Source organism: Aphelocoma coerulescens (genome assembly GCF_041296385.1).
Source record: "Aphelocoma coerulescens isolate FSJ_1873_10779 chromosome Z unlocalized genomic scaffold, UR_Acoe_1.0 ChrZ, whole genome shotgun sequence".
NCBI classification, from domain to species: Eukaryota; Metazoa; Chordata; class Aves; order Passeriformes; family Corvidae; genus Aphelocoma; species Aphelocoma coerulescens.
In genome coordinates this window covers 34,523,108-34,547,831 of record NW_027184085.1, presented here as the reverse complement: position 1 = coordinate 34,547,831, position 24,724 = coordinate 34,523,108, and the positions used below count along the sequence as shown (strand labels likewise).

The following is a 24,724-nucleotide window of genomic DNA, read 5'->3' as shown; positions in this document are numbered from 1 at the left end:
TGCTTAAAGCTGAAATTCTGTTGTGAAGCTATGATATATCAGAGTATCCCATTGTAATTTCATGAAGATATGGGGGGTGGAGTGTTCAACTCATAAGCAAAAGCACCTGAGCTGAGATAGGCAGATGCTGACGCAGCTGTCATTTCATGAGAAGTTTGGACAGGGAGAGATGAACCAGATGAGGACTTTTGCTCCAAATGGGAAAGGAGAAAACCTCAGTTCCTAGAGATGCTCCCAGAGATAGTCCTAACAATGAAGATGAGGAAGACCCTTTGCTCCCAGGGAAGGAGAAGGGCCTCTGTTTTTTGTTTCTGAACGGCTCAACCTTAAAATTGTACCCGAAAACCCTTCAAGAGTGGACCCTCGAAAGCAGTTGCGGGAAAAGCTGCAAGTCGGGGGAAGGGACTCACATGCGAGCAGGGAGACTCCTCTTCCTAAATGGACTGAACAATATTTGGAAGTGGGCGGCTGTCTCGTTGTGATAATGTTTTCATAGCACGAGCAAGAAGAGACTTCTCTTTCTAAATGGGCTGAACACGGTTATTATGGAAGTGGTAAACAGACTGAACATCTTAAGGCTTGTCTTTTTCCATTGTCAGTGGGAGAAGGGAGGAAGGAGGGGAGTTCTGAAGGTGGTATAATTTTTTTCCCCCTCTTTTAGGTCTGTTAATAAACTTCTTTATATTCTTTCAAGTTTGGTGCCTGCTTTGCATTTCTCCTAATTCTTATCTCACAGAAGATAAACAGTAATGAGTATTTTGGACCAAACCACTACACTAAATTGGTGTTTCTGCCCGGTTACAAACCGAACCCGCTACAAGGAATTATTTCTTACCATTCATCTACTTGGTAACCTAATTTATTTTTTTCAGTTTAAGTAACAATAAGAGATGACTGGCTGAGACTCTCCACATCATCACCAGCGTTTACATAACTTAGTGGAAAATGTCAGGCGTAATAAATTATGTGCTTTATTTTCTCTTTACTGGCTCAGCAAAACATTTTACCTGCAGGACATAATGGATCAGAATACTTCCTGTCACCGAAAATAATCCTAGAACGGGTCCCTGAGTGAATGCTTGGTTAGTAGTGTGGCTTCTAATTGCTATTCTTCCCAAGCTCCAGCTCCGTGTAAATCTCCCCAGCGCGACCGCTCTGCCTGTGCAGATACCTGCCTGCAGAGATCCGCCCAGGAGCGATCCCTGCTTGCTCTGAGAGCAGCAGCGAGGTGAAGGCGCACAGCGAGGGCAGCCGTGCTAAATGGCCGCCGCAGCCCCTTGTCTCTGTGACGCGTCAGGGTCGAGATGTCCCCGAGGGGAGCCTGAGCAGCACACCGGGCCCACCAGCTGTTTCCTAGGGACCGCCGGGCCGGGCCGTGCTACTGCAGGGGGCAGGACAGCGGGCTACGGCTGGCGGGGAAAGCGCCGCAGCCTCGAAAGTCTCGCCGGGTGGACAGACCGTGCTGGGTTCCGATACACCTGTGCTGTCTCCGTAGCAAAGCACTTGGATTTAATTTATCCTGGCGCTACTGACGCTGGAGCCAGCAGGGGCTGGGAAGAAGAGAAAAACTCCCCGCTTCCCTGCTCTCCTCTCCGGCGCGGCCGAACGAGCCTCCTCAGGCCCGGCCCCGAGCGGCCCCGGCGCTCCCCCGCGCCGCCGCGGGGGGGTGGTGGCGCGCGCCCGCCCGGCCCCGCTCCGCCCCGCCACTTCCGCAGCCGCGCGGCCGCCATGTGGCGGACGGGGGCGGTGGGTGCCGTGCGCGCCGCGGGACGGGCGGCGGGGGCGGGGGTGCGGCGGGGCGGTGGCACCGGGGGCGCCCCGAGGGCGGGCACAGACGCCGTCAGCAGCGGCCTCACGGTGAGCGGGGGGCGGGCGGACGGCGGGGGCGAGGCGCGGCCTGCGCGGGAGCGGGCGGGGCGGCCGTGGCCGAGCGCCGGCTGGGGCTGGTGGGCAGGGAGGGAAGGGCGGCAGGCAGGGCAGCCAGCCAGCGCCGCCGCCGGGCCTCCTCGGAAGCCGTCCCACAGCGGGGCGTCCTTCCTCCTTCCCTCTCTCCCGCCTGCCTTCTCCCTTTCTCCTTCCCTGCGTGCCCCGGGAGCTGCCGCACACGGGAGCTGGTGCACTCGTCTGCTGCCGCTCTCCAGGCGGAGAAGGCAGTGCTGGCCGCCCTCAGCCGGGGGTGCTACGCCGGGGCAGGTGCCGGCTGCGTGCTGGCACCGCTGTTGGCAGCCTCCCGTCACAAACGGAGTATGGGCACACACTGATGGAATTAGAGCTGCTCAGGCTGGACAGAGCCTGAACGTGTTCTTGGTCTTGTAGCTTTTGATCTTAAGTGCGTATGAAAGAAATGCTGTAGGGTAAAGGGTACAGTCAAACATGTAGGCACCGTGGTGTATTTTGTCGGCCTGTACTGATGTGTCGCTGTTCTGTCCTTTCTGCCTGTGTCGTGGTTTTGGGCTCATCGGTACTGCCTGCAGATAGATGTCAACCACATGGACTGAGATCGGCCTGTGTTTTGCTCTTCGATGCTTGAAGAGAAGCTGTCATAGCTCCTTTGCAAATGTCACTTGCTTTTCAACGCAGTTTGAAATTTTCTGAACATGCACGAGTACACAAAAAGTAATCATGAATGCTGTTTTACCATTAAACCGAATAGTCAGCACCAGTTAAGAAGAAAATGGAAATCATGCTATCTTCCTTTCTTGGTGGATAGCATAAGTACTTCTGCTAGTGTGTCTGACCTGGGGATTAGCTTTATTTTCATGCTTGTATTGGTTAACCCTCAACGGGGTTACCCATTTTGTTCCTCTGTCTGATACTGCCAGTGTGGCAATACAGCTTTTCCATAATTTTGATTTGCTTTTTAAAGCCTTCTTTCTTTTTCCTGCCGAGAGAAATTAGAAGTTAAATGGCTTGTTTTACAGAGAGATCTGGAATCTGAAGTGGTTTTGGCTCTTTTGTATGTAGGAAGGAGTTGGAGTTTGTATTTATTTCGATTTAATATGTTCCTGACTTCCAGCAGAGGGACACATGTTGTTGATAGTTCAGCATTTGAGCAGTGGATACTTAGGAAAATCTGGGCCTAAGCCATTTAATTGTCTGAAGTTACTCAGTAGTTAGAGTGGTAGAGCAATAGAAAAGTTAGAATAGTTCTCTATTCCTAGTGTATTCCTCTGTGAATGAAAGGGTACGGGGTTTTTTTCCATTAGTTTGTATGAGGAAGACAACGAGATTTGAGATTGTTTCAATCATCCAAGGACTGAAGCTGCATAATTCTTTCCATTTTAGCCCTGTGATATAGAATATGAACATTTTTACTTGAGCATGGAAAGGACTTGAAGGATTTGTTTAATATGTATGATAAATGCATAGTTTGTAATTCTTGATGTTTTAACTTTAATTCCATTTTACTTGTGCTTACTTTAAACAGCAGTTACAATTTTCTTCAGATGTGAAGAGCAGGACTGTTTGGCTCATGAATTTGAGAAATGCAGGAACTCTGAGTGACACAAGGTAAAATGTATTTTGAGATATACAACTGAAAATACCAGTTACGTATTTTAAAATAACTTATATACGTATTAAGACTACCAAACTAATGTAATGCTGATGTGATGTAAAGGACAGCTACAGTTTTAGCTGAAAGCATCTTGTGTGAATTTGGGAAGTTGCTTAGGAAATAGCTCATGTGCCTAAACGCAGGTGTTTAGCACCATTTCACATATGCCAGAGGACATGAAATTTCTGCTTGTTCTGAGAGCATGTGGCACAGTATCTGTTGGCAACTTCTCCCCTTCTGATGCAGCAGTTGGAGACACTATAAAGGATTGTGCAGATGTCTGAAATGGCTCTTGCCTTTAAGTGCCTATAGTGCACCCTGAACCAGTACATGAATCCTGCCTGATACAAAGGCTTTCTCCATGCCCCAAGGCATTTTTGTGGTGTCCCTCACATCAATGACATAGAGCATATTTCAGTAATTGGATAATAAGAAAATTTTTTTAAAGATACGTTTTATATTATCAACTGATATATATTGTATATTCAGCCCATATTCACTGTTTTATTGCTATATTAGCAAAAACTGAAATTATTTTAGTGAATTTTTTGTTGGTAGAGAGACCCCTCTACACACTCAGTTAAAAGCTGACACTTTTACAGATGGAAAAACTTAAGTGATTTAATTGCATTTACATTTGGTTAATTAAACTGATCTAGACTTTGTTCCGCTAAAGAGGAAAAGAGAAGCGGTCTCACAGGTGCTGTAAGCCTTAATGTAATGGCCACAAGGGTGCTTTGAGACTCTCTGGAGAAGACTGTAATTCATGAGTGTTAGTTCATAAGCACACTTTAAATAACATCTAATTACCAGGTTGTGTGGGTAATTTCAGTTGAGAAGGCAAAGACTATACATAAACATGGCAAGTGATGTTGACGTTTCTAAACTGCATATGGCTACAGCAAATTTTGGAGAGTCAAATGACATACATTTCTAAATGGGAGATGCTTTTGTGTCTATTTGTAGAGTTCAAAACTAAGCAATTCTTACACAAAGTCCTTTTCTGAAAATGCCTTACTTTGAAATCTGACACTGTTTACTAAATGGGGGTTAGTATCTAAGGAAGTAAGTACATCTGCCTCAGTTAAGAGATCTCTAATAGCAATTAATTTCAAAATTTCTCCTCCATTTATAAGGTGGATTGTCACCTACATCACCTTAAGAAAACTGACTACTTTTATACCATCATTTCATGGTTACTGTTTCATCCAAGGTCATGGTCTTGGTATGTTTTTATTATAGGGAAAATGTTGTCTTCCATGATTTTCCTCCTAATTATGGACTTACATGTAATTTGTAGCTCTTTAGATGAAACCACTTACGAGAAACTGGCTGAAGAAACACTGGACTCCTTAGCAGATTTCTTTGAGGACCTGACAGATAAGCCTTTTACCCCAGAAGATTATGATGTCTCTTTAGGGGTATGTTTTAAACATTATATTACCACTGTAATTGTTGTAGGTTTTTTCCTATTATTTGAAGGAGAATTTTAAATTAGTCACCTTAGTGCTGACACTTAAAATACAGTGAGTTTTTACTCCTTTATTGGATACTGACGGGGGCAATAATTCTGGTGAAAAGTAACACATACTGTTGTATGATTTGGGAATTTAAAATGTTTCACGTTTAGAGAAGGACATAGTACAGAACAGTAAATGAGCAGGAGAGGAGACAGAAACTGTTTTCTGATTTCACATTGGTCTATAAATTTTCCTAAACAGGCATAGGTATCTGGCATAGCAATCAGTTTCCTTCTGGTGAATACTAGAACAGTCGGCCTACATGGCATAGTACATAATATGTAACTGTTAGAGCAGTTTCTTTGATTGCCCTGAAGACAGAGAAGCAGCATTTGTGTTGACCAGGTAGCGTAGGTTGGTCCTGGCTTTACTGATGGCAGCCTGTGGTGGAGAGAAGCAAGAGAGGGTGCAGTGTTTGGATAGATTGTTGCAGAAGTGAGACCAGAGCATACCTGGGGAGAACGGCTACTGCTGTCATAGGAGACCTTGTATGGCTGGAGCCTTCAGCAGTCAGCCCACTCACATTCTTTTACAGGAGTGACAGAATCAGATTAAAAATATCTGTTTTATTTGTATAGGGAATTTATTAGTTTTTATATAAATTCAGTGCCTGAAGTGATTTATGTATTTCAGCCCTCAATATGACTTGGAGAAGGGTGCTGTTCCTCTCTACACTACTGACTGCTACATAGGTCTTTCATTACTGCAGTTTTTTGAGGTCACACAGCTACTGCTCCCTCTTCATGTCTTCCCACAATGAAATTGCCTTCTACTGGCACTGTCAGTTAAGGTTTTATGCTCAGGGATGTTGAATCGCATGCTTTGGGTTTCACTGTGCAAAGCACAAAACCAGAACAAAAGCCTGTAGTTTTGGACTTGCTTCTGTGTAGCTTTGTAATCATAATTTTCATTCTGTATTTCTGATAGCTAAGATATAAAATAATATATTGTCAGTAGCTTTGTGTTTAGCAAATACTATTTGTTGCTTTAATTAAGTATGTAGATAATGTGACAGCTAATTGCTTTTCTGGTAAAAAGCACTGTTTAACCATTACTCTTCAGTATGTTTTAGGATATCAGAACCTATTAGCCTTATCTGACTATCTTAGGAAAAAAATAGCAATGGTTGAAATTTACCTCTTTAGTATTCTTAGATGCTTCATTATGTTAATCTGATGGGTCATGTCATAATTGTTTTCTCCATCTACTGCATGGTGGATTATGTTTGACATTGACTAATGGTAATACATCTTAATTTTTACCAGTGGTCCTTTTGCTATATAGACTGTATGATGACAATTAATAATATGCTGTCATTTCTGTTAGAAGCAGAAAGTTAAATAGGCCAAGTTTTAATTCCAAACAAACAGGGTCAGTGCTGCAGAAAGCCACAAGGTGGCGAACGTGATAAAGGTCTGTTGTGCCCGTTGTAAATTTTATTGCTTTGTGCAATTTATATCTTCAGGAAAACAAAAAAGGCTCTTTAGAAGAATATTTTTCTTACCAGGAACTAGCAAACCAATCCGGTAGTACAAAACACATACAGCAGTATTTCTCAAAATATGGTAAAAGTATGTTGCAATTTAAGTTCTTAAAAAATCAAGTTGTATTTTCTAGTATTTCAGAAGTACTGTAAAATGTATAAGGAAGTGTTTTCAACACAGCAGTAGAGGTTAAACTCTATTTACTTTGGAAGGATAGAGCAACAGTACTCTCTAACAGCTGACACATGGTATAAACAATAGTATAAATTTTTGTTAACTCTTTGAAAACCTATTTACTTATAGTGTTTTTGTAGCATATAGCATGACACCGTGGTGAGTATTTAATATGACACTAAAAAACACATAGGAGAATGCTGAAACCTGTATATTGTTATGCAGGCCTAATCCCCCATCCTGTTCTTATTCTACTGTATCTCTGCAATTCTAAGACTACTGAGTTATGGAAAACTTGAAGTTCTGACAGCCAGAGAAGTAGCTTGTTCTTGTCCTTCTCTGCACTGTACCAATGTCCAATAGAAATAACTGGCAGGACAATCTGATGGGACTTCTAAGGAGACCCTTTTATTTTTATTGTATTGATTGCAGATATAAATGCCTTAGCAAGCACATAAACAACATGGAAACTAAGGTAAAAAATCAGATCCTGAGATTATTATTTTATGTGTGGCGATAGTTGAGATAGGTCAGAAACCAGTAACACTGAGCTACTTTGTAGGGGAAGAGGGGAAGGAAGCTTTGAGTTGCTGCTTGTGCTACAGAGGATGTTTGCAGGCAGTAGATACTCATACATGAAAGCATTTTTCCCCACAGTGAGTGTTTGTACATAGCAAATAGCTCTAGCAATGGTAGATAGCTCTAGTAGTATCTTCTGACTAAAGCATGACAAGTATGATACCCTTAAAGAATCTCTATTGTGCTATGGGGCTTGAAGTATTTGAGATACTGCAAACTAAATAAATTGTTATCTGAATCATCACATTGAATTCTGTAGAAATGTTTCCCTTTTTAATTAGTTTCATTCAGATCATCTTTGGGTTAACTCCAGTCCAAGTGTTGTTGTTTTTTCACTGTTGAAGTCAGAACAGAAAACATTTTTGTCAGTTACAAGAAATGTGAATCGTGTTGTCAGTAAGAAATGCGAGCAAGAAGGAGAAAATAAATGTTCATTAGGATAGTGGTCTAAAGGTGGTGTAACTAAAGCAAACCCAGACCTCATGGGGTTTAGAACTGGAACTTTTTTGAGGTACAAATCAGAATTATCGAGAAAAAAAGTGTTTATTCCCTGTTGAACTATTACAGTTACTTAAAAAAAGTTAAATCGCATGGTTCAGAAATCTAGCAATGACACATAAAGCTTCTTGATTTGGAACCACACCAGTTCTGCATTGTTCATTAATAGAAAAAAGTTGTTATTGGAGGATGTTTTAATCATTGCAAAACGAATTGCCATGGTCTGGTCCTTTCAAGATGCCACATTCAAGCTCAAGAGTATTATTTAAGTAGTGCCATTGTGAATGGCATAAACACACTAAAATCAAACTCTGACCAGAAGGTTTAAAGTCTAGATCAGACTCAAAGATATGCAGTTTGGGCTGGGTATTACTGTAAGTTTTTAATATGTAGTGATCCTTCTTCCTAGCTATTATTGTTTGGGAGATGGTTCAGAATGTGATACAGATATGTAAGTTTCTGCCACTGCAGATGAAGTAATTGTTGTCAAAGTAACAGGATACAATTTTTTTATTTCTTGCTTTCTTTGTCTTTTAAGAGTGGAGTACTAACAGTTAAACTGGGTGGAGACATGGGAACATATGTAATCAATAAGCAAACACCAAACCGGCAGATTTGGCTGTCCTCACCCACTAGGTAAGTCATGTGTAAGTTTGTTACGTAATATCTGCAGGATGGGTGGAAATGTACTTCCCCTTATTTATAGCATGTCATGATCACATTATATCTTTTTCAAAAGTAACCCTTCTACTCTGTATATTCTCAAAACATGATATAATCTAAATGTTCAATAATGGTTTGGTATAGAGGTTCAGGGCACACTGCAATATTACTGGCATACCTAAATTAATACAGGAAATGTGTAGCAGAGAGTTTTCATACACAGTTTCAGCCCAAAACCACTGTCTACAGGAATATAGCCTATTCATAGGAAATATAACCAGCAGTGATTAAAAAGAAACAAACAAAGCTTCTGTTGGAAAAAGAGCAGTGATGATGTCATGATCTAAACCTCTCTTTGTGTTTTAAACAGGGTGGCTCCTTCCCTTTTAAGCTTGTGGGATTTCCTGCTTTACATGTTTATGTATGCCCATACTGGTTGTTTTTGACCAGCATCTGCCCTTCACAGGAGCCTTAGCTAGCTGCTTCCTCTGCCTTTTCTAATGCTGTGTTTTGATCCATTCCAGGTTTTCTGATTGGTTTCAGCAGGGAGGGCAGCCAGATAAGTGGGAAAATGCTGTAGCTGTCTCCCTCCAAAATCAGTTTTCTTTGCCACTATCCCTGGAAAAGAACCCAGGGAGCTGATCAGTGTTACTGGTGAAGGAACCAGTTTATAAGATTTTTGCGTCGCTGACACATGGGCTTCATGTATTTCTGAAAACCAAAATTCAGATAATTCCTGTCTGTTGAGCTCTAGTTGAGCTAAGACATATGTGCTCCAGAATATGGAGTATGGAGTTCAAGAAAAAAGTTAAATTTTTCCTTTTTATAGTCCCTTAACTGCTATTACGATAAACAGTGGTATTTCCTGGAATGTGATGCTGTGTGTTTGCTTACTTGCTAACTTCTGAAAAGCAACTCCAGCAAATACTGTATCATCTGGACTGACATTTTCTTAAATGCAATATGCTGGGAAGTGAAAGAAGCCAATGTTGCTGGCAGTAATCACTTGGACTGCATGTTTTGGGTCATTTTTATAGTAAATGTTGATCTTGAGTCTTTAAGAACATCCTGAGGGAGACAAATTTTTCAAGATGTGAGACATTTTTCTTGGAATTTTTTTGGCCTTCTGTTTGACATTGAGTGTCTATACACCTAAGTGAAAACTTTACTTAGTTGACAGTTACAAAAAAAGGGCATGAGGGGATGTGTGCAACCTGCCAGCAGTGTGATTACAGTAATTTCATGTAGCTTCTGACTGAAAAGACTTTTCCACCTAACACGATATTTCTTGGCAATATCTTAATGTGTTACTTTAATTCTTTTCTCTTATGATTGGAAAATATATGCAGACTTTCCATGAGAAATACATTTAATCTATATTTAAGTTTTTAGGCATTTTACAGAATTCACTAGATCTTTGTTTAAACGATTAATTTAAGAGTCACATTTGTACAGCATTTTGGAGATTCATAGAACTATGAAGGCATTTCATATGCTAACCTGATCACTGATATTTACTGCATAACATTTAAAACCAGTTCAGATAACATACATATTTCTTTGTCATTGTTAAATGTTCCCTCTTAGCCTGATTTTCATGAATGACAGGATCCCATTCCATTGTTCTCTAGGTGCAGGAGAGTATAAATATACACTTGTGCCACAGAGGTGAAGTGAGAAATACTTCGTAAAGTAAAAAACACATAACCCTGATTCAAGCAGTTGCCACTTCTGATACAGAAAGTGAGATTTCAGTGGAAGTGACTTGGATTTGTGTTGATTAGTGGTTGGAAAGTGGCTCTTCAATTGACTATTATGAGTAATTCAGGATATTCAAGGTTCAGATCAGTGCTTATGCTTGCAGAGAGAGAACATGCAGATTGTTCTTATGTGTGTATAGGATAGTCTGTTTTCTAGCAGACTTTGCATGTTGACTGACTGAGTTCCAAGGCATATGTCTTACAAGATTGAGGGTTTATCTGTTTAACCCAGATGACCATTTCATTCCTTTCTCTTTTCTTTGCTTAGTTGATGTTAACAGCAGTGAGTACCTTTCAGTCATTGTCCTATTTGACATGTGGAAAACTGGGTGGACAGAAAGGTCTGGAATAGAACCCAGGTGTTCAAGTTTCTTTCTTGATACTTAATGTAGGCCTGGAAAAATCAAGCCAGCAACAATATGATAACGCAGAGAAAAATGGCATTTTAGGTATAAATCTCCCACATGCCAATAGATTTGCTTTCAGGCACTAAATTATTTTGTTGCATCTAAAATGAAATGATTTGTGCTTTGCTGTGCTTAGAATGTTTGCAGGAACTAGTCAGTGGCATTAATTCAGCATTATACAAAATATCTGTTGTGATATTTGTGTGCAAGAAAATTATATGTGTGAGGAAAAAATGGGATAAAGGAAGAAATTGTGGGGAAATCAGTGCCAAAAGCAGGAAGGGAAAGTGCTTGAATTCCCTGGGAGTGACTGATGTATCTTGTCACCTTTCAGATATATCTGTTTGATGGCTCCGTAGTTCCTGACATATCAGGCTTTTTCTGCTCCACTTCCTCAGACTGCCTACCAGCCGTTCCCCATGCTATCTGTTCCTTTTCCTGGGCACTCTCTGGCATACATTATACATACAGGCTTCCAGCAGTTCTCCTGAAATAATCTGTACTTACACAGTGTGTGATGTTCTGTTGTGTTTTTTTCTAGTGGGCCCAAGCGCTATGACTGGACCGGACGGAATTGGGTATATGCTCATGACAGAGTATCTCTTCATGAACTACTATCAAAAGAGTTTTCAACAGCTTTAAAAACTAAATTGGATTTGTCCTGCTTAATATATTCTGGGAAAGAAGATACTTGATTTTATTCTACCTCATGGAAGTTCAAAGACTTTAACCTCAAGCCAAGCTCTTTCTTGGGCTGAAGTACCTGAGCTTAATTCTGTGGTTTTCTTTGGCATCAATATGTTGTGCAACAAAAATGAAAATAATATGTTTTTTCTGTAGTGCTCAGTCTTTGGATTTCTGTGTCCGTGTAGTACAGGTGGTTGAGGTCACCTATCCTGTCACTTCATTTCTTGCTTTCTTCATGCAGAAGTCATGAATTCTTAGTGTCTGTAGACTTGTTGCATGTAAGGACTGACCCACCTGGTGACTTCTGACCAGCACACAAACACTGAACTTTTCTTGGTGAAACATTCATGCAAAACAAGAAATGCCTGTGAGTTACATTGACATAAATTGTGGTACTGTGAATGTATTGCCTCGAAATTTGTGGCTATAGTAACACATCATAGTCACATTGAACATGTCATAATGCATGTAATGACAGTTTTTTCTCTTAGTATTGCAGAACTTGCTATTTTCTCCACATTCTAAATTGTAGTTTTTTTCACTCAGGATTTTTTTTAAGCTAAACTTTAAATTACTTGGAGATTTGTGTGGCTCTAACCATGATATGGAACTGGAAAGGCTAGTATGTGAAGTTTAAGCTGTACAGCAGTATCTCTGCAAACATTTCATTCTGTTACCGTGCATTTCTGTTTCTCTACCTTTTTGTTCTTCAAAGAGTAAAAATACATACTTTTTTTTTGAGCTGAGCAAAATTAAGTTCATGGTAGCAAAAATTTGCACTGATTTTATTCTACTGCATCTCTTAAGTGATTTTAGATTATCTTTTTAACACCATGATACAGCAAGGCTCCCCCTGGCACCATGCTGATGCAGAAATTTTTTAGAACCAGGTATGGTTCTTGGGCTGATGAAGCTGTCTTTGTCAGGCTGTTAAATATGTGAAGGAAATAAACTATATACTTCAGATCTTAAAACAGAAACTTTTAAAAGAAATCATGAACAGCAATACTTCAGCATTTGCACTATTGTATTATTACCACTTGCAGGCTTTAACCACCTATAAAATGGAAGGACCAGGTTGTTGACTAATGAATGAGGAAACAATTATACCATACTCTTGCAGATTGTGTGAAAATATGTTCAGTGCAAAATATTTTTCTTCTTGGTTTCTCTGATGCTATGGCTAGTTTGGCATGATTCTCTAGCTAGCTTGACAGGTAATGATTGATTTTGTCATTGAAAAACAGTAACTGTAAAGTGTTCTTGCCCAGTATTTGCATTTAGGTATAAGCATTGTTACCTGCTATTTCTTGCTACTAAACAGAGAAACATGTCACCAGAAGTAGCTCTTAGTTAATGGTGCATGCTGTTTGCATGTTTTACAATCAATATAAATTTCAGCTCTACTGGATGAGGTAAATACAATGACTCCCAAATCTCATGAATCTTACTAAAAAATGACAGGGAGTTAAAAATAGAATATGTTTTTGCTGTTCTGAATTTAGAACACTGAAAATAATTTACAGCATATGGAAGTACGTATTTTTTATGTAGTTACTTTTGTAATATTTAGCTTGATCTACAATTTCAGATAGTCGTTTAAACACGTTTATGTAGAAGTTAATGACTTGATATTTGAATTGAGAATACTTTTTCCTGGTTATTCCTTTGCCTGACCATGTGTAATTATTTTTTCCAATTGATTTTTCCAAAACTTATTTTCTTAAGTAATTTGCATGCAGTATGACCACTAACATGCATCTGATTCATATTTGGAGGTTCATTCTCCATTCCCTTACATCTGGTACAAATGTTTATACCAAAATAAAGTTGCATGTAGAATTCTTAATTCATTATGTAAAGGTGTGATTTGAGGGTTTGATGGTAAGTGTGAAGGCCACAGATGTGTGCATACTTTAGAAATCTTTCTGTTTCTTAAAACACATACTGGAAAGATTCTGTCCAAATGTGGTCAGTCGAGGTGGATTTTAATAAGAGCAGTTCAGCTTTCACAGTTTACATGCCTGGCCCTTCCTCTGTAACACACTGCTATTTATGCAAACAATTTCCTGGGTTTAGGTATCTGAGTAACAAATGGATTTAATCTTAACTGGTGAAGATAAATAGTGTCAGCAAGTTGGAATGAGTTTTATCTCGATGTACAAAATGAATCATAGGACATGACTCATTTTTTGCTTTAATACTTGCATCAAATTTTAAGTAGGGGCAAGGTCTCCCATGAGCTGTCACACTCATACAATGGAGGCACAGAACAAGCTCTGATCCTAATGTCAGACTGCCTATTGCCCCAAGACAAGTAACACTTCTGTACTATTTTTTGCTTCTGTAACTTATGGAATAAAGAGATTGTTGTATAGTTCCCCACCAGACATCATGTCAATAGTTTCTTGCTTCACCTCTCCTGAAAGTAATAGCTGAAGGACAGTCATTAAATACAGACTATGCACTGACAAGATCAATAAGAACCACTATCTTTTGGGCATTACTTTTTCCCACAACACAGTTGTTCCACTGTTGGTGAAGGAGAACATGCACAATATTTTGGAAGGGTGAGTGTTGCCATTTGTAGCTTTACTGGCTGCCCAAGCTCAGCACATAACCTGGGGTGTGTTGGGTTTTTTTAGGTGCATACAAGTTTTCACCAACTGCTAATCTAACCCTTGGGGTTTTTTTTCTGTTTTTGGCTTATGGTCTGAAAGACCTAGTATGTCCAGCCTTGCTAAAATTCATTGTTTCCTCTGTGCCGAGGAGTTCTGTGGAAGTCTCGATTCATTAATGTAGTCGAGCCTACAGCAATTGCACGCAGTCTGCATTGGTCGCAAAATACCGCCTCTGTTTGCCAGGAGTTATGTGCCCAAGTTCTTGTCTGGTGTTTGTTCGTTCATACTCTTTTCCACTTATGGTAATTTGTCAGAAAACATTACCTCTTCTTTGCAAGATTGTTCCATGTGATAAAATCATTACATTTTACTTCCTTAAAATTCCCAGTGTCTTTTGGCAGCTTCGATAAATGGGACAAAGGCCTGTCGTGAAGAGGAGGTAGCAGAATAAGAGAAATGGGGTTTGCAGGAAGGTTTGTGTTTGATTATTTTTAGCTTCTGGTTAGTGGTTGAACTCTGTGATTGTGCTAACTAGCTGTGTAATATATGGGAGTCCTGGGAAGTAAGGTGGAGGCTTGCCAGAATACCTGGAAGAACATTCAAAGTAGTAAAGGAAGCATGGGAGGGGCAGAAGCAAAGGCTATCAGGAAGAGATTAACTTTGACCGACAGCTGATGTTGTTGGTCGGGCAAGGAGAGACATGGGGCAAACTGCTTCATGTTGTGGCCCTTTAGGGAATGGTGTTTTAAATTTAGTCCATACTACTATTTATAATTGTAACCAATCAAACATGTTCCAGTCCATTTTGCTATTGAGATTTTTCTTTTAATTCCTGTATAAAGATAAGAAATAAATTGTGTGGAGTTACCTCCATCTCTCTCCCAAATTGTCTTTTATGTAAATTGTACTGCTGGCAGTTGTAGAACAAAGACAAGATTCATGCCTTTTACTGAGGGAGATGGCCAGTGGAGACTGCTTTACTGGGGATAGGATAAACAGAGCTCTGAACAATTAAAGTATTCTAAACAGTTCCTAATTACAAACTTTTTTTGGAATTCAGGTTAAAGAAAGATAGTTTAGATAAAACAATAGATGTTTAAAATAAGGCTGCCCTCTCCACTCTTCTGAATTGACTTAAAAATTGTTTGTATCATGGTAATTATGCGATGTGATCAGTAAAACAATGAGTAGTTTTGCAAACATTGCTACTTTCCAGATGTAGGCTTTTCTACTAACTGTCAATGTTCTCTACTGTTCTACTAAAAAAAATCAGTGATACATTTAATGTGTCCATAGTCTTACTCCTCTTAACAGCATTTTAGAACCACTAACCAAGCATCCTAAGGCCACTGTTACAAAAAGATTTGGAGAACTAACAGATGAAGTTTTAAAACATTTATTAAGAAAACAGGCACCCACCACAGTGTAAACCAAGTGACACATACCTGGAAGTAAGACTAAATTTCCATTCCTTGTGCCTTGATTCTGCCTGAATGCAATATTGTATTACATGCTGATCACAGAGTTAGTCTGTAGCTGACTGAAAACATCAATTTTGTGAATTAGCACTGAATTAGTCTTTTTTTTTTTTTTTTATTTTTCTCTCTGATTTTTGCTGTTGGGGCTTTTAGACTGAAATAGGCACTTGAAGGCTAGTGTTTACACATGCATGTTAATTATTAACTGTAGTACAAGCAGGCTTTTTCCATACAATATCTGAATGCAGTTTCGTATTTGCTGTAATAAAATAGATTCTTTCAGGACCTCCTTCCAAAGTCCAGCCCCTTCATACTGTTTGCCTTCTTTATCTTACTTTCTGTATGAGACATACTGCATGAACTGTACCTATTGAGGAAGAAATTTATCTGAATTAGAAATGCTGTGGGAATCTAGAATATTTCTCACCTGCAACTAGCAACAGACCAGAAAACTTGTAAGTAGATTTTGTTCCGCCGGCCTGATACGGGTGGGAGTGTGCTGTTTAATTTTAGAGGGGCTTGCAAGGGGTTTAGCTGTCCACCAGATAAGACAGCAGATAAGGAATTCCTGGTGACGTTTAGTGCTTTACAATGCAAAAGAAATACGACTCCAAAGAATCCTGCCAGGGCTGGTTGGCCTTGCCTTTCTCATCTCGGCTGCAGGACAGCAGTGATGCCGAAAGCTGATACCTGTGGAATGCCAGCCTGAAGTGTATTTCTCTTATGATATGTTACAGTTTCGGGAACAGTATTGGTGTTCCGGCCTGGAAATGGAGCTACTCTGCCTTCTGCTAATCTTGGGTATTTCAGCTGAGAATGCTGTGTGAACAGAGCCTTCCTGAGCTGTCAGTAAAGCGGCCGCAGCTATTCTGTGATAAAGGGCAGGGGAAAGCAGATTGAGAGGCGTACGTGGAACACTGCGCCGTGGTGTTAAAGGCTGTCTCAGAGGTCTTCCCGTTAGAAAGGTTCAGATGGGCAATGATCCCAAGTTCCAAACAAAACACTGATGTAAACGGAAAACACACCCAAGCTCTGGGTGACGGTGCGCCCCGCCAGCGGGGCTCCGCCGTGCCCGCCCGCAGGTCCGCTCTGCTGCCCGGGCCCGGCGCGGGGTGCCTCGGGCAGAGCTGGGGACCAGACCCGGGGGCAGAGCCGGGATTCCCTGCAGAGGACGGGACGGGCAGAGAAAACCCGGGGGGCGGGGCGGCCTCGTCGCGGTGACTCAGCGGCGCGGAGCACCGGGCTACGACCGGTATTTCCTGTTCCCCTGTCGCCGCCGCGGGCGTTGCTGTGTGCGGGCGTGGGCTGGGGGAGCCGGGCGAAGGCACCCCTGCACTGAAGGGGCGGCAGCCGCAGGTGGGGACACGCCTAAGGAGTGGGCGCGCTGCCCGCCCCATCCAGCCGCCAACACCCCTCCCCTGTGGTCCCCTGCCCTCCCCATCCTTCCCCTCTCCTCCCCACCTGGGGGCGAGGCCGGCACCTGCGGTGGGAGCCCGCCCCGGCGTGGCCGCGCCGCCCCCGCCCGCGCCCCGCAGGAAATCGCCCGACTCGGCGGGAGCGGCCACAGCGGACCCGGCCCCAGCCCTAGTCTCGGCCCCGGCCCCACACTCGGACCCGACGCCGTCGTCGCTGCCCGCTCCGGGGCGGCGGGGCAGGGCAAGGCGCAGTCGCAGGGCAAGGCGCGCTCCCAGCGCCGGGGCGCCTCTGGGACCTCTGCTCTCGCTGCCGGCCACTCTCCGCGAGCAGGCGAGTATCCCCGCGGGATATCCCCGCCCAGAACCCGCGCTCCCCGCCGCTTCCCTGCGCCCGGGCAGGTGCGGTGGCCCCCGGCACCCCCTGTCCCCTGGGGCCGCGCTGCGGCCACGAGCTGCCCGGCTTCTCCTTCTCGTTCCTTTGTGTGCTTTGGGTTTTATCGCCCCCTCGCCTAAGCTCCTCGGGCGCGCTTTGCCGCCTTTGTCCGCGGGAGCCGGACCCGCCGTGCCCCCGCGGGGCCCTCCCGGGCCGGTCCCGCGCTCGCCGCGCACCTGGGCGGCGCGAACAGCCGGGCTCGGCCGCGGATCGGCTTTTCTCTAACGGGATTAAGCGGCTCTCGGTGACTTTTTCCGTGATAAGTACTTTCCGGGAGAGTGCGATACTACGTGGAAAGTAGAAGAGATGTCACCGGCGAATCGGGGTGTTTGTTTACCCGGGTTATTCCCCGGCGGGGGAGGCGGGTCCCCCGTCCAGCGCACGCCCCCGCAGTCGGAGGCTTGGGCTGCCTTTGTTGAACAGAGAATTCCTGAAATCTTTACGTTGGCACATCCCGAGTGGATTCCATCCGTGCCTTGGGCTTTGGCTAACTGGGTCAGGGGAAGTTTCAAGTTAACAGGGAACTGTGAAACAAAGGAACAGGCAGTTCCAGAAGACAAATGTTTAATTGCCCTGTAAAAGTGCCTTGGCATTGACCATGTGTGCGGTGCTGGAGCCCAGGTGCATTAGATTTTCATCCTGGAGGGTCAAGGTTGATCCACCAGTGGCATGCACTTGCTTTAGTAGAAAAACAACTTGCCCTTATTTACCTCGTATTTGAAACCTGTTTGCATATTTTTTCCAGCATGAGAAAGTACATGCTGTTTGAACATACTTGTGTAAGAGTCATATAACCAATCAGAAAATTTTCATGCTTCCATTGTTGCTTTCTAGTAGTTATTCACTTGAAACAGAAAATCTCTGAGTTACCTGCTCCCTAGCTTCAGCTTATAAAATTGTGTCGGTTCCCACAGCTAAGATGACACTCGAGGGCTCTAGGCCCCACAGCTGTGCTCCAGCAGAGGCTGCAAAGGTGCTCTGCTTTAACCTTTGGACGTAATTATCAAGGTTGCATCATTTGCAACAAAATAATTTACCTTTTCTTTTGTTCCGCAAAGTTTTATTTTAAGGATTGAGAACTGTGATTCACCTATAGTTCAGGGAAAATAAAAGAGAAACTATATGTGCTATGACTGATAAAACTGCTTCTTTCATTTATGAAGCATTTGTTGTCTAAGGCTTTAACTATCAGCTCTTTCAAATAGTGATCCTTGTCAGGGTCCATGAAGTCCTGACATGGCAAGAATCAGGTACTGGAAGGCATAGGAAGTTTGCTTGTGTGAATTAATACTAATTGAGAGATCATCTGCTTTAAGAGACTCTGAAATGTTTTGCATTTAGTAAGCATGTGTTTGCCACTTACACATGGTCAGTAAGATTTATACTTAGTATAACATTATCATGAGGGCTGTCATTAGGCTTCTGAGGAAGTTTTCTGCATGTATTTGACTTTTAGGTGAGTTTACTGTTATAATTGCTTCCGGACTGTTACATGCAAACATCTTAGGCCCTAAACATTGGTTTCAAGTAGTGGCAGTGACTCCTCTACCCTTTACAAAAGGATGTCACTGTGGACTGGAGAAACTGTGTCTAATTGTGTTTTGCTACTGCCCTGTATCACTGTCAGTAACTACTGAGGTGCTTAGTGCCACTGCACTGGGTTTTTGTGAGACTAAAGGTGAGTGTTGGGAATTAGGCAGTGGAGTTGGGGTGACCCCAATACTTTGCATGAACTGTAATCTAAATAGAGCTCTTCAGAATGAAGCATCAAAGTAATTAAGTGTCTGATACTTTTATGATTGCTTAATCCCCCCTTTCCTGGTTCAGTGTCCCCTAAGGACAACCAGGAAATCTTTCTTAGTGATTAAAACAATGTTTAGGCAGCAGCATGGTTTACAAATTGGGATGTGCCATACCTTTATAAAACCTATATGCTTAAAAGCATTAGAAAGTTCCTGGACCATAGTAATCCTCAACTGGGGAATGGCCTAATATTCCAGGACTACTTCAAAGCTGCATTTAACTTAGAGCAAATCTAGATGATAGCATTTGTGTGTGTGTTTTAATAGTTATCAATCTTGCCTTTCTCCAGAATTTCCATGTAGGGTAAAGGAAATCTTGTGTTACGAGACTGTTCACTTTTAATTGTTGAAATAACAGTACTTACGTACTCAGGGACAGAGTAACTTTTGTCGTACTGTGGCTGCGTCAGTTACACCCTATTGTAGTAATTCTGGAACTGGTCATTCTAATGACAGGGGAAATAAAGCACTCACATGTTAGAACAGCTACAGATTTTTGAGGTTAGAGATTTTCAAGCCTGGTTTATTTTCAAATAGGTATGAAAATTCTGGGAAACTGCTGGGAAAAAAAAAAATATTAAACTTGACAATTGATCCTTGGCATCAGTTGTAGAAAAGCTGTGGATCTTAATCCCAGATTGCAGTGGATTCCTGTGAACTTTGGAAGACTTCTCAAAAATGAGACAATCTATTTGTAATACAAGTATTTATGGTAGTAAGTATATTTGGCATAATTTTGTCTTCCAATATATGGGTCTTGCCATAGTGAAGAATGTTTGCAAAAGGTATGTTACCTACAAAGATTGGAGCACTGACATGGGTATGACTGGTTTTGCATGACCATGCTGGCATACACGCACCAGTGCACATCATCTTTCAGAGTCAAAGGTTCTGTCTCAGTCCCATGGCCAAGTGTGCTAAATTCATTGCAAACCTACACAGTCAAAATAGAGCTGTTCAACCACGGGCGCTTTTCTCAATTATCTAAACCTAGCCTCTTCCTCAGAAAGAACAGCACTATGTTGGATCCCTATGTCTGCTCCCTTGAAAACTTTGCTTACTGCTTGTTCCCAGAGTTTTTCAAGCCTTCTGTTGCTCTTTAATCGTCTTTTGCCAGTACTTGGGTTATCCTGGTCCCACTTCAGAAAGTATTTTTTTTTCCCTGAGTAGGTAATTTATGATTTAGAACCTGCTGCAATTATGTAGGTATTTTTGTTTGGAGTTTGGGAGGGTTGTTTGTTTGTTTATTATTTGTGGGGGTTTCTGTTTGGTTTGTTTGGGGTTTCTTTTGTTGTTTTGTTGGGGGGTTGGGGGTTTCGTTGTTGTTGTTGTTTTGCTTTGTTTTGTGTGGTTTTTGGGTTTTGGTTTTGGTTGTGTTGTTTTGGGGTTTTTTTAACAGACAAAGCCAGCATTCAGCTGTAGAGAGCTGAAGTTATTTTTTACTTTAATATTACATAATTTAAACAGGTACTGACTGCAGTATAGTAATTAAACACCTTGATGCAGCAGCAAAGTACACTCAGGTCATTTAATACATTAAATTATTAATGTTTGGGTTGGGTTTTAGTTGGCTTGTTATTGGGATTGGTTTTTTTTGTTTTTCTTTTAAAGCAGATTGATTTTTGAAAGTGTATGACGTTAGGGGATATTGTAACTTTCTGTTTCAAATGAGAATGCAGACTGTGTCAACTCCTTTCAGTTCAGTGTAAGATGGCCCTTGCATTTGTGAATATATTTAGGATGTTTATGATCCAAACTTAGTAATAAGTAATAACAGAGTGAGCTGTGGGAGCTCTGGTTTGATATCTGGTATAGCATCTGCCCTGGTGTGTATTCATCAGCTGCAGGCTTTGTTTTTAGGAAACATGAGCTACCCAAGTCTTCCTGAATTTAGGTCAGCATTGTCATTGTCTGAGTGTTGGAACCTCAGATAACCATGGCTGCTAATCTAGGAAGAAAACGAAACTCATTAGTGCTCTCTTTTCACATGAATGTCTGTGAAAACGACAGACAAAAATACTGCCTGATACAATAGTAGGGTCAATCAGAAGTGTGGGAGGCAAAATATAAAGCCCTTTTGTTCCGTTGGTTTTTGTTTTTTTTTTTTTTTTTCCCCAATGCCTGCTCCCTTTTCATGGTTTTGTCTCTGCTTTTGTTTTGTACCAGCAATCTAGAACTGCTTTTTGAGAAATTTCTTCTTATTTCTTAAAGGTGTGCAATTATTTGGGGTGTGGTTTATATACATGTGAAGTGTCAAGTTTAGGATGTCTAGTTAGACGTGGGTATGTTTTCATTGACTCAGGCATGAGTTCAGATATATTAGGCCACTGTGGCTTTTTCGTAAGACTGGCTCAATGATACCTCTCCCACAAGCATTGTGTTGTTATAACTCTATTGTATCAAACTAATTTTTTAACATCCGCATCGTATTGATAAACTGAGCCTGAGCTTAACAATGCAGCCTCATCATAACCAAGATTTCACATGTTGATTCAAGCTATTTGTTATTTGCTTTGCCTCATTAATTTTTGGTTGGGTTTTTTTAAGGCTTTAGAGAAAACCCATAAAATCTCTCCTGCATGTCACTCTTAACAGCAAGGCTGTCTGTAGTCTGGCTTGCACTCTCTATTGTAACATCTGCTTCATCATCTAGCTCTGCTTAATAGCCAGCAGATTTGACTACTGGTGTCTCTAGCCTCCTTAGCACAACTTTGTATAAGCTGATTCTGAGAATCGCCAGGAACATATGGACTATTCAGGGAAGGGACGATCTCTAAGGAGGGGCCAAAAGCAACTGCAATCCCTGAAGCTGTGAGAAAGAAGTTTCCAGGTCCTCCTCTCTCTTTTCATTTCCACCTCCCACACTCCCAGTCTGATCCTTGATGCTCCTCTACCTTAAGATTTTTTTAACAGATCAGGCTTTACATATGTGCTGGTTGTGGCGCAAACAAAACACACGCGTGTTCTGGAAGTTAACAATTGACTGTCACAGTTATTGTTATCGCTTGAGCAAAAGCATGCAGGGAGAGATGCTTGTTTCTTTGCTCTCTTAATAGAAGGATTCTTTGATCTGTAGCTATTACACAGATTTTTGTTGAAAGAGGAGAAAGAGCAGGATTTTGTTTTTTTCGCAAGATGGAAAGTAATTTGTGGCTGCGTTGGGCAGTGGTTGTCTCTTCTTTAGTTGGGTCTGAAGTGACTGAAGATGTGATCATGCTTCTGTCATCAGTTTACATGAAGTATGCTCTACATCTAATTAAGAGTGTATGACTGTTTTCATCTGTCGAGGATTAGAGCAAAGGAAGCTTTCGCTTTGATCTCGTAAATGTTTCTTTAATGGCGAAAAAAGCTCTGTCATTCTTTCCCCATTCTCAGAAATACATTGTACTTTCTGAGGCATCACATGTATGTTCCCAGTTAGGAAAATTGCACAGTTTTCTTTCCAATAAAACTTGGTTTCTGTTCTCCTGAAAAAATGCAAAGACAGAAAAAGTGGAGTGGATGATAATTCTCCAGCAGGAAACAATGGATGAAGGTATGTTTTAGACTTTTTGTTAGCTCTACAAAAGCCATCCTTCACTAACAATGCATGTACTAGCAGCTTTGAATTTCTGTTTCCAAATAAAGTTGAAGGAAGTTGCTAAACTGTGAGTCAGTCTTTCTCCCTCTAGATACCTGGAGATTTCATGAACTATTTAACCGAAAGCAGTACTTGGGAGTAATTTGTGATTGTTGTGTGGGCTTGGCCTCTCTGTGTACAACACTAGTCATGGGGCTCCTTTTCTAGTCAGAATTAAAATGCTTTGCTCAAAGAGACAAAAGATGGACCAGAGCTGCACTTAATGCTTTTTAGACTTTGTATAGCACTGGCTTTGAAAAGTACTGTGGGGAAGTTTTTTAAGAATTATTTCTTAGATATAGAAGGGGAAAGTTTAGAGTTAAAAAAGTGTTAAGGGAGAGGCTGGACAGAAAGAAATATCAAAACTTCATAGGACAAAGTGTGGTGATTGGTAACTGAAGTTGTTAATGAAACCAACTTTGAGGGAAGACTGGATTTTATCAAAATATTTCTGCTTTTGAGTAAAATAGAACTGTCATGAACTTCTACAATCAGAAGATTCTTAAATACTGGAATTGTCAAAAACTGCTCACTTCTTGTCTTGTGTTTTCCTTCTCAGTACTGCCTTTACGATAGAGCTACCAAAGCTATCAGAAGTCAGGATGCAAGCAGGCTTAATGACGTTAGCTGTGCTTGCGGGCTTCTAGTACTACTCTGCTTTCCTAAGCTTCTTAATGCTTTGTGTACAGATGTTTAAAGTTGTAGTTAAGTGAATTTTTTTTTTTTTGGACCTGGAGAAGAAATTTTTGCTTAATTAATTCATGTGGTTTTAATATATTATTTTACTTAACACATCACTACATTTCAGACTACATACTCCTTATCAGCCTGCAACTATGTAGGTGAATTTTATTTTTTCCTCTGACAATTGTAGTGGTATTTCCTGAATCTAAAAAATACTTGATTTTAATTTGCTCTTCTGAGATCAGTCACATGGATTGCTATTTAGTAATTACTTGAGATAGTTCAGTGTGCACATGTGCTAACATAACCTACAAATATGATTGAATATTAAACACCAAATATGGCTAATGCAGGATTGTAAGTAATGTAGGATCTGGAGACAGTTATACAAATCTTGTTGTTAAAAGCTAAATATTTTACAGCACAAGAAATGAAAATCAGCTGCTTTCTTCTTGGTTTCTAAATAAGTAACATGCAATATGATACAACCCCAACAGAAATACACACATGCCTAATAATAGTTGGGAATAAGTAATATGCACAGTTCTAGGCTTCAGTCTTCCTGTCACATCTCTCCTTTCTAAGTTTTTATCTCTGTTACTGCGTAAGTTCATAATATTTATATAATATATATAACTACATATATTTATAAGCATTCATTCCTTACTAAGAAGCATTACATCAACATTAATTAATTTTGCAATCAAGTACATCTCTTTGAATATTGCAATTTGACAGCACTGCAATGTTTCCAAAAGTCACTGTTACTTCTTTCAACATGTGCATCTGTCTCCACCTTAGTAGTCCATACCTGAGGTCTTTGGCACGCACAGTTACTTACCTCATGGCTAGAACAATTTTGACATGGGATGTGGCTTCTGGCATCATGTGAGGCACATTTGAATGACTAGTAGGTATCATAATGGGAGTCACTAGCTTTCTTAATTCTGTACAAGACACATAAGGAAGTATTTCTCCATTCCTTTTCTGAGTAGATCAGATAAATCCCTCATGACACTTCTAATGTAGAGACCTTTCTTGTGCTTCCTGGTGAGAAAAGTTACGGCAAAAGCTATTTTTGTCTGTCACTCTCTAAAATGGTCTCAAGTTTTCTGTGCAGGTCTCTTTTATTCCCTGGATGGATTTGACAGAGAAGTTACCTAGTGCTCCATTAGCAGTTGAAAGATTATAGACAGCAGAGATTTAGCAAAGGATTAGTCAATTGGAGAGTGTGCATTATCCGGCCAGGCTTAGAACCATGATTGTCTCTTCGATCATTTTCATTAGTGTCTTATTCAAATATCGAATTACATAACAATGACGTTTCTGGGGAATCTGGTAAGA

The 24,724-nt window shown here is 41.2% G+C and overlaps 2 protein-coding genes across 3 annotated transcripts in view; both read left to right on the top strand.

Moving 5' to 3' along the window:
- Nucleotides 1-1,728: 1,728 nt before the first annotated feature.
- FXN (frataxin) lies at nucleotides 1,729-13,177 on the top strand. The gene is made up of 5 exons (XM_069002342.1): nucleotides 1,729-1,857; nucleotides 3,428-3,510; nucleotides 4,857-4,977; nucleotides 8,350-8,447; nucleotides 11,183-13,177. The coding sequence occupies exons 1-5, from the start codon at nucleotides 1,729-1,731 to the stop codon at nucleotides 11,334-11,336; spliced, it is 585 nt and encodes a 194-aa protein (XP_068858443.1). The 3' UTR covers nucleotides 11,337-13,177.
- A 2,550-nt stretch (nucleotides 13,178-15,727) lies between these two features.
- TJP2 (tight junction protein 2) overlaps nucleotides 15,728-24,724 on the top strand; it is a 63,873-nt gene continuing 54,876 nt past the window's right edge. The window contains exon 1 of one of the 2 annotated variants that reach the window (XM_069002340.1): nucleotides 15,728-15,882. The gene's annotated coding sequence lies outside the window, so the exon portion shown is untranslated. Of the gene's footprint in view, nucleotides 15,883-17,017; nucleotides 17,174-24,724 lie in introns of those variants that run through there. The other variant, XM_069002341.1, reaches the window with a different exon arrangement.